The sequence below is a fragment of the Pteropus vampyrus genome, unplaced genomic scaffold, assembly GCF_000151845.1.
Source record: "Pteropus vampyrus isolate Shadow unplaced genomic scaffold, Pvam_2.0 Scaffold1, whole genome shotgun sequence".
Taxonomy (NCBI): Eukaryota; Metazoa; Chordata; class Mammalia; order Chiroptera; family Pteropodidae; genus Pteropus; species Pteropus vampyrus.
In genome coordinates, this window is record NW_011888782.1 from 22,400,220 (window position 1) to 22,409,766 (window position 9,547).

General features: G+C 44.7%; 1 protein-coding gene across 1 annotated transcript in view; it reads right to left on the bottom strand.

The window, feature by feature from the left end:
- Nucleotides 1-9,547, bottom strand: part of KALRN (kalirin RhoGEF kinase) — a 640,142-nt gene that overhangs the window by 60,252 nt on the left and 570,343 nt on the right. Inside the window, 2 exon segments of the mRNA XM_023520165.1 lie at nt 7,676-7,780; nt 8,995-9,278. Of these exon segments, the coding sequence (XP_023375933.1) occupies nt 7,676-7,780; nt 8,995-9,278 (389 nt within the window).

The window sequence follows — 9,547 nt, forward strand, 5'->3', positions numbered from 1 at the left end:
ATAGATAGTTAAGCCATTACCCTATAACATTCACCCAACCACCTACCTACTGGCTAACAAATAATGTGTCCCTGTGCCCAGGGAGTGGCTACAGAAGATAAAGTATGACAAAGTTCCCTTTCCCTGCCCTTCACAGTGCATATGAGGTAGCTAAGAGCTAATGTTTGTAGGCTGCTTGCCAACCAGTTTACAAAGGGCATTCACCCTTGCTCAGTCTTCATCATAACTTTATTGAGATTAGATTCAGGTGGACAGAATCAGCACTGTTGACACATGAGATAAAAGAGAAGCCCAGGGAGACTAAGTAAGTTGCTCAGGGGTACATGATAAGCAGCAGAGGCAAGACTGGAACCTAGGTTTTCTGATGACTTACACACTTGCCACCACCACCAGCAGCAGCAGCAGCAGCAGCAGCAGCAGCAGCCAACGTGTTTAGGAAAAGCTTTATTAAAAATCATACAGAGAAAGCAGTGAGAGTCCTTAGTCCTGGCTTGGAATTAGAGACAATATCTTAAATACAAACTCAGAAGAAGTATGTTAGCTTTATTTGGAGGAGCCGGGTGGACAACCTCTTTTGGTAAATGAAAGCGTTGGTTAAAGACCGAGGCTGGCAGGTGAGAACTCAGAAGTGTCCATTAATGTCCAGAAGGACTCACCAAAGGAAGTTCTGGGGCCTTCAGGGGCTTTATCTGCACAGCAGGTGAGCAGAAAACACCTGCCATCACTCCCTAAAAGCAGCTCTCCAGCAGCAAAGATAGTAACTCCCTGGAGAGGAAGCCTTCTGGCAGTCAAGACCACAGGACCAAAAAGGACCAAAGGCAGCTCTGAAACTCAGAGACACAAGGGATCTCATGGCTTTCAGGTGGAGCTAGGGGCCAAAGAAATTCTAAGTGCAAAATTTGGACTTAGCAATCAAAACAGAAAGAAAAAATTCAAGCCCTAGATAGAAAAGTCCAAGTGTACTAGATGTTTCTATAAAATTTCTAGACTCTGTAAATTGGAAAGAACCTAACTAGTTTGTCTTATGCTGAGCTAAGACAACTTCCAACCACAGGTCTAGGTTCTACCCTCTGGAGGAAAAAGAACTGAGGCCAACCCTTCTTTCCCATGGCAGAGCTAAATTATTGGAAGACAGCTCTCACGTGTCTTCTCTTTCCTAACTTCTCCCCAAACTTAATCTCGGTTTCTTCAGCTCTCTTTGAAATGACATGGACCACAAGACACTGGTTACCTCCTCTGGGGCGACTTCTATTGAGTTCAAGAACATTTTGGAATGCCGAGTTCAGAACCTCATACATGATTCACACATGACTCATGACCAGTGTGGTCTGAAACACTTTGAATATAATGGGGCTATCACTCCCCTTGATCTGTACGTTGTACTTTCATTAACCCAGGCTATGACCACTCTGGCTATTTTGGCAGCTGTCAAGCTGTTGTACTTACAGTCCAGAACTTTTATGGGCTCTAAATCTTACCCTCTTCTAAGTTAAAGAGCCAATGAGGAATAGGAATATAAATCTCGGAGGTGAAAATGCAACTCAGTATACTCACATGTGGCTGAGGAAACAACCACCTACTGTTGGTTCCATCTCTACCCATGGTGGGTACGTACAGGGATGGAAGGAAAGAGAAAGTAGAGGTAAGAACAAAGAATTGAATTTTGGTGAGAAGATTCTGAGAAACAAAACCAATGCTCCCTTGTTTCATTCCATGATACGGGTTTGGTTTTATATGTGTAGCCAAAGAAATCTCTATAATTCTGGGCTCGCTGCAGGTCCTCAAGAAGCAGCTTATTGGTGGAAGAAGTTAAAGCCCTTATTATGGTGAACTCATCACAGAAAGGCCATTCATCCCAAGACAGTTGTTGAGAGCCTGTTATACGGCCAGTCAATTCCACCACCATCCCACACTCTCTCTCCTCTGGGAAATTTGCTCTTATAAAACTTCTCGTTATTTGTACTCACATGTTTAACACCAGATCCTTTGATCACATAAACTCCCACAGACTCCCAACAGTACTTAGGTGAGAAGCAGTAGTAGGAAAAAGATAATCCAAAACATGAAGATATATAAACTTTTGGGAATAAATGTTCACTCATATGTGTAAGAGTAAAAAACTCCTATATACTAAGGAGGAGGAGAAAATAATGTTCTAAATGACAAATCATTTAGCAGGGGAGGTAAGCTGCAAATGAACAGATTAAGATATTTTAACAAGTGACACAACAGAACCATCTAAGAGCTGTGCCAGGCAGCAAGTAGCTTACACAGTAATTGCCGTGAGACTGTAGAAGAAATCTGTCCGGGGCTGGGAAGCCCAGGGAAGCTCTTGTCGAGAGATGAGATTTGAGTGGGACCTTGAAGGACTATTATGCTTTAGATAAGCAAAAATAAGAGGGAGAACATTCCAGAGAAACGGGGTGGTATGAACAGGAACTTAGCGGAGGGAAAGCCAAATGTGTATTTAGGGATAGTGAAGATAACAGTTTGGCTGAAGTAAAGTTCATCAACCAGAATAATAAGTAGAAGCCGAAGACAGGTTGGAGGAGAGACTACAAAACATTAGCATTCTGGGTAAATGTTGACTTTATCTATGGGCCAATGATTTCTAAACTTTGATTACATACCTCTATCAGTAAACACGATTTTGGTCAGGTATCCCCAAAGCATGTAACTTATTTATAAATTATATATACCTGTGCTACTGTATTATCAATATGTACATAATAAAACATACACAGAACCATTTTAAAATGATGAGGTAAAGGGATTCTAAGATTTTCTTCCTGTCTCTCAATAAATTGTCTTATATGTCTGAAGGCATCCCCACAATGGAGATCACATCTCATGTAGGTGGGAGGGAGGTCATGAACCTTCAGGGAGGAGGGAGTCAGTGAATAGGCAGACCAGGGTGGGGAAAGGGCAAGCAACGGACACTGCACTAGTCCAGGCACAAGGTCAGGGCCCAGGATCAGCTGGTTAAAGAGAAACTGCAAAAAAAAAAAAATAGAAGGGGATGATTTTTAAGAAAAAAATTTAAATTGTTATTTGGAGAATGAAGAGGCTGTGCGAGTCAGCGTGGAGAGGAAAGGGAAGCAAGTCGGGAGTGGTCAGACAGGCCAGCTTTGAAACGCCGATGTGGTGCCCATGGGAGTACTCACCTCCCACCAGGGGACAGGGAGAGATGGCAGGAAAATGGACAGCCTTCAAGAGTTTAACACTAGCTACTGAAAACACCAGCTAATTTATTTTTTAATTAGGAAGGAAAATTAGAAGGAAAAGAAGAAAGTCATATATGTTAAATTTCATAGGTACTCTATAAGCTAGGATATTTGAAAAAGGCAGTTATTGTCATTAAAATTATTACCAGGCAGCTTTCCCTAGAGAGCTTCCATCATTTTCCTCTAATTCCTGGGCCAAATGAAGAAGGGTTTAAGTGGCGCTGATTAACAGGACTTCCCAACAGAAGTCTGGCAGAAGCACAGACATTCGTCCTAATGAGAGTTGCAGGAAAAACCAAACGAGTGACATGATGACAGCAAAGGAAAGGAAAATGCTGCAAATCATCATCCTGTAGTGATATACTTAAAGGCAAACATATGGGAGTAGAGGAACAGCTGTATCCAAAAAGGAGCTCTTTCACTAGCATTAACGCCAAAACCCTGAACCAGCTCAGACTCACAACGGAATATGCACCAGCTCCCTTAATTTCTTGTGGTGAAGTATCCACGTACTTTTGTCCATTTCTCTTCATAATCAGCAATCAACTTTTGTAAGACTTTGCAAGCCAGAAGTTTATCTGAGGCCCCCCAAATAAAATTACTCAGTGCTTTCGAAGATCCAACCCATGTTCTGTGTCTCAGTAGCAAAGTTAGTTTCAGGACTAACCAGACACACATCTATCGCTGTCCAAATGTCACACCTCCCCAGAGGCCAGTGGACCAGGCCTATTGGGAGGCTATTTTCACCAATGTCACAATGCCAAAAGAGCCTGTTAATTGCTCATGCCATACCCAAAGCCAAAAAGGATGCCGGGGCACGGCTTTTTAGAATTCACCATTAGCTGGAAACAATCCTACAGGAGGAATGGAGATAGGGGCAAAGGAGAACATGGCAGAAAGAGGCCAGGCCCTGGGAGCCACATGGAGGTGAGACACAGGTAGAACTGCCTCTAGGACCCCCACTTACCAGCTTGCTTTTGACCAACTGTTCTATTGCACTGACAAGGTCTGCAGCAGTGGGTACTTCGGAGGAAGCCTGTCGGGCTGCTAGCAAAGAGGAGGACTGCAAGACATTGAGCAGCAAAGAAAAGCAGATTAGCAAGGAATGAGGAACAGCAATTAGGAAGCAAAACAAAGTCCAAAGCTCGAGGCGGGCAGGGCAAGCAAAGGTCTCTGTGAAGGGGGAAGAGACAACAGAGGGAGAGAGGGAGATGTGGGTGTGGGAAAGACCAGCCTGACCCCTTGTCAGGAATTCTGGCCAGCAGTGCAGCAGGGATGGAAACAGGTTCTCCTTAGGCAGGCCACCAGAGCAGCTGAGGGGCAGGGTCACTGCGTTCCCTGGGAGGCCAATAGGTAAGGGTAGTACCTATGGCGGGGTGGAGGTGGGGGAGGGCGGAGGCAGACAAGACTTTGGCCACTGAGCTGCCCATTGCTGTTCCAGGATATGAAAGGAGTCAAAAACCTAGACTCAAGTGTGTCCAAAGAAGAGAAACTGTCCTTGCTTTACTTAGATGTAGATCTTAAATACAGATCTTCGCTATGTGTCAAACAAAAATGCTAAGGGCAGGGCTCTTAGAGACCAGAAAGCTAGAAACCCCCTCCCCATACACACACACACACACACACACACACACACGCACGCACGCACGCACGCACACACGCACGCACGCACACACACATACACATTCCTCCACAAACGCAGCTATTTTCAGTAAGGCCCCCAAACTGGAACACTAAGAAGCAATAAAGGGCTTTAATAAGACTTGTGTGTCTCTTGCTGGAGTAATGAAGGACTATCCTGTTCACAGCAAAAGGAGGCTCAAGCCAAGGGCCTGTCCCTCTCCCCCTTGTATCTGCAATAGGATTGGTCCATGTGACAGTTTGGTCAATAGTTTGGGGATTCCTGCTCACTGAAGGATGGTGGTTTATTTTTAATTCTTTCTCCTACTTGAGAAGAAACTGGGGAGACATGATTAATGATTAACCCTATGTGCACGCTGCCCCTGTCACATCAGAGCAGAGGGCAGCGGTGCCCCAGGGCCCAGCCTTCCACACTAATGACTGCGGGAGTAAGTTCAATGTCCTGGCTGTGCTCTTGCTTCAAGTTTGTCTCTCAAGTTAGAGGGAAGAGATTTTAAAAGGAAGCTTCTTGTTGTCTAAGCTAAGAGTTTAGGTTTTTGCTTCTAAGACAGAGTAAAAAAAAAAAAAAAAAATCAAATAAATGTAATTAAGCGAGATATCACAACACTTTTTCCTCTCCCGGGGAAGGCAGGAAAAGAGCTTAAGTCTATTTGGAAATCCAAGTTATCAACTTTTTGATCGAGTAATCCTACCCCTGGGAATTTATTCCAAGGGCAGAAGTGAAAAGAACAAAGGTGCCTATGTAAAAAGTGATCTGCAGCAGTATTATCTGGAGAAACGAAAATTGGAAACAATCTACAATATTCCAAAACACGCTAGTCAAGCAAATTATGGCACATCAACTAAACAAAATACTCCCCGCTATTAAAATTAAATCTGTGGAGATAAAATTAAGAAGGCTTTAGGAAATACTAAATAAACCTATACATGCATATGAACAAATATCAGAAGGAAACGTGAAGAATTATAGTAATTGCACAACATTACAACAGATGGACTTTTAAAAATTCCATTTACACTGTTGTGAAAATTATTTGAATAAATCCAACTCCATTTGCCAGAAGTTCTGAGGATCACCAACTATTCCAGAAAAACAAAGGTACAGAAATCAAGTAAGCAGGACAAAGGAGGGTTAACGAGTCTGGAAAGAGACTGTTTCTATCTGTCCTATTTCTGGCTAAGAAAATGTCTACACAAACACCTGGGAGTAAGTCCTCTTTTTCAGTTAAAAATTATCCAGAAACAACATAACATCCTTTTCCCCCAAACACACTGTGTTTGAGGGCATTAGAGGGGGAGGGTTCATGACCTTTCTTATCTTATGCAAGCTGGTACCTCCCTGTGAAGGGCTGTGTGGGATGGCGGATAATGTGACATGAGTGTCCTACTACCCACATATACAATCACTGTTTATGGAACATTTTACAAGGACAGGCCTCCGGGAACACAGCAGGTTGGTTCTCGTTCTCATCTCAAGGTAAAGCACGGGCACTTCTGACTCTGGGAATCCAGGATGGGCACCATGCCATGCTTCCTACTACTTTTTTCCCAACAGTCAAGAGTCAGAGCTGGCCATGGAGACCAGGGCCACCAACATCACCTTAGGAGGGGCCATAACTGTGCGTTTCTCATGGGTGAGTCACAGAGGGGGTAGCGAGCATTTCCTAGTCATCATTCTGTCCCTAGAATCTATCCTTCTGGCACGGAGGAAACCCTCGATTAATGTCAGTGGGTTAATGATCCAAGTGTAGAGCAGAGGTAAGTAAAACCAGAAATGGGGGATAGCACCAGAAATGCTGAAGCATCTGTAAGTGGTACTTTTCGAATAGTATCCTGGGTGGTATTGTATGTCGGGCCCACCGTGTCAGAGGAGGCTGCCCCACTGCAAGGCAGAGGACTAGAGAGCACAGGGAGACCCTGGATGGAGGATAAACCACCACCACTGCCACCGCCATGTAAATGACACTCTGGAAAAGGAAATGCAAAGTACAATCAAAAACTGAAACCACCACTTCAACCTCCAGAGTCCAAAGGACGATGTCACTAAGAGAAGGCAGGAAAAACACGATGTAGTGAAAACGTGGTCTGTAAGGAAAGTGAGTGACACAGCACACAATTAGAGCAGCCCCGAGCCTCGGGTCAGAACCTGAAAGCACATCCAGCCTCAGCCTCTGCACCAGAAAAACCGGGATGACCACCCTGTGATTAGACGCCTAGCGGGCATCACACTTTAGACACCCATGAGCCTCTGCCAGTGAGTCAGAGCACTTTGCATAAACGAGAACTTGAGCAACCTGGTATGTTAGGTGTGCCCTAACCTTTGACAGCAAGCATTTCCATACTCATGCTATGTCTGCAGACTTTTAACAGCACTGGGCTCGAATGGAAGTTCCCATTATTTGGGTTTTACAGTTGAATATAGGGGAAACAATCATCTGAAACATCGGTCATACAGTCAGGTGCAACAAAATGATCATGACCTGAAACCACCTCAAATCCCTTTTTGAGACAAAGAGTGCCTTTTGGGATCTGCTGCTTCCAAAGACAGAGCTATTACCCTACATCAGTAGGACAAGATACCAGGCAGGTTCCCATTCTGCACACACAGCTACACTGCCCAGAATGACGTCAGACCACCGGGCTAAGGGAGGGAGGCCCCCGACCAAACACAGACGGAAGCTACATCACCATTGATTCACGGGGTGTAAGAAGTAACAAGGGAGAGAGTATTACTACCCCACCGTACACAGAGAGTGAGATCACATGCATTACATGCTGCTCTTTCAAGTGAGAAAGTAAAGCTGTCCTACCATCTCATCCTGGGCGGGCTCATTGTCAAAGATCTTCATAGGTGGAGGGAGGGGTGTGTGTGACTCTTCATCCGGCTCGTCTTCACCCCAGCCTTTCTTGCTCTTCTAGAACAAAAGAGCAGTATTAGTCACTGCTTCATAGAGTTAAAGATGCCAATGGACTTGCAATTTTTTAAAAAGCAACATATACTATGCCACCTCTCTTAGCACACTCCTGTTTTTTATTTTTTCAGTTTCAGTGTCCTCCTCTGTAGAATGGGTAACCGGCTTATCTCAAAGAAGAGTGAGGACCAAATGGGGGAAAATACACACACACACACACACACACACACACACACACACACACACACACACAACATCTACCTTATCGATTAGCTAGGAAAAGGGAAAGCTGAGCGTGGTCAGAGAGAGACTAACTTCTTAAGTTTCTGAAGGACTATTAAACCACAATCTGAGCGTCACGAGGCTTTACTGATATTTTCAGAGGAAGAAACAGCAGACAGTATAAAAGTACAAACAGAGCATGGTTACATACCAGGAAGTATTTCTTAGCCACATCAGTGACTAGAGTTAGGTTAGTTTGTGAGATAAAACAGCTATCTCGTTCCCCAACCAACACACACCCACTATGCTTTGATCACAGAAAGTGATCCAAATCCCTTAACTTCGGAAGAGATTTTAGAGGTTGTCCAGTCTGACCTCTTGGCTAATACAGGGATCTTGTGCGAGGTCATACAGTCTCCCAAATCCTTCCAATATGAGTTTTCATGAAGGTTTATTTCATCACCGGTTGATTCTCCCATTAAATTCTCTCTTTGAACTGAAATCTTGCCTGCTGTAACTCCTACCTGTTAAGCATAATTCTGCCCCCTGGAGCAACCCGGACTTGTTTATACGTGGTACTGCTCAAGATATTTGTGACCAGCTATTATAATCTCCCCACACAGTATGCTGTTTTCCAAGTGAAATGGTCTGCATTCTTTTTTGCTTATTCTGAAAAGGCCTAGCAGGTTTTGACATAGTCTTTAGTTAGCAGAGGCAAGGGACCAAGTGACTAACTGGCTTCCTTTGGAGCCTAATCTGGCAAAATGGCTTCTGTCTGCTGGACAGTCCAGGTGCTAGTCAGTCTCTGAATTGGTCACAAATAAAACTGGCAAGGTCTTGAGAATACAAAGAACTCAAGGCTCAAGAAGATACAATACCGGGGACTAGAGATTGTTCAGTTTACTACACCCGTGGAAAGATGCCTCACAGGGTTCCTGGAAGGGTGTGTGTCAGAAGTCTTTCCTGATGGAAGGTTCCAGGCCACATGCAAGTACCTCATCAGCACTGTCTCCTTGAGGGGTCGTCTCGTCCCCAGGCTTGGGAGTTCCTAGGTCGAAGCTCTTCCGACCATCGCGAACTTTCTTCTGCTTCTTGAGGTTCCCATCTGCCTTTCCGCTGTTCAGCCGGCGCACAGGACTTGTTAGCCACTTCTTAAGTGTGTTGGTGGAGCGCTTGGGGCCGGGGGAGCTGTGGATGGAATTCAGGGAGGGCTGAGCCTGCAGGTTGGCCACTGACTCGGACTTGCCTCCATTTTCACTTGATGAATGAGAGTATCCATCTGAGGGAAAAGAACAGACAGATGTAGCTGTGTCAGAAGCAGTTTTGGCACCTGCCAGCCTGGGAGGAAGATAGCTCTGTCCTCAGGACACTAGAACACAAAGCAGTATGTCAAGGCCTGCTGCAGACCCCAGTCAAGGAAATCCTCTCTAGAACAGTAATAGCCAACACTCAATTTTCAATGTGCAATGCACCTTCCCAGGTGTTGTGGATACACGAGTGGCGAGAAGACTGACTCCTGCCTTCATGGAAACAATCGAGATCCTAAGC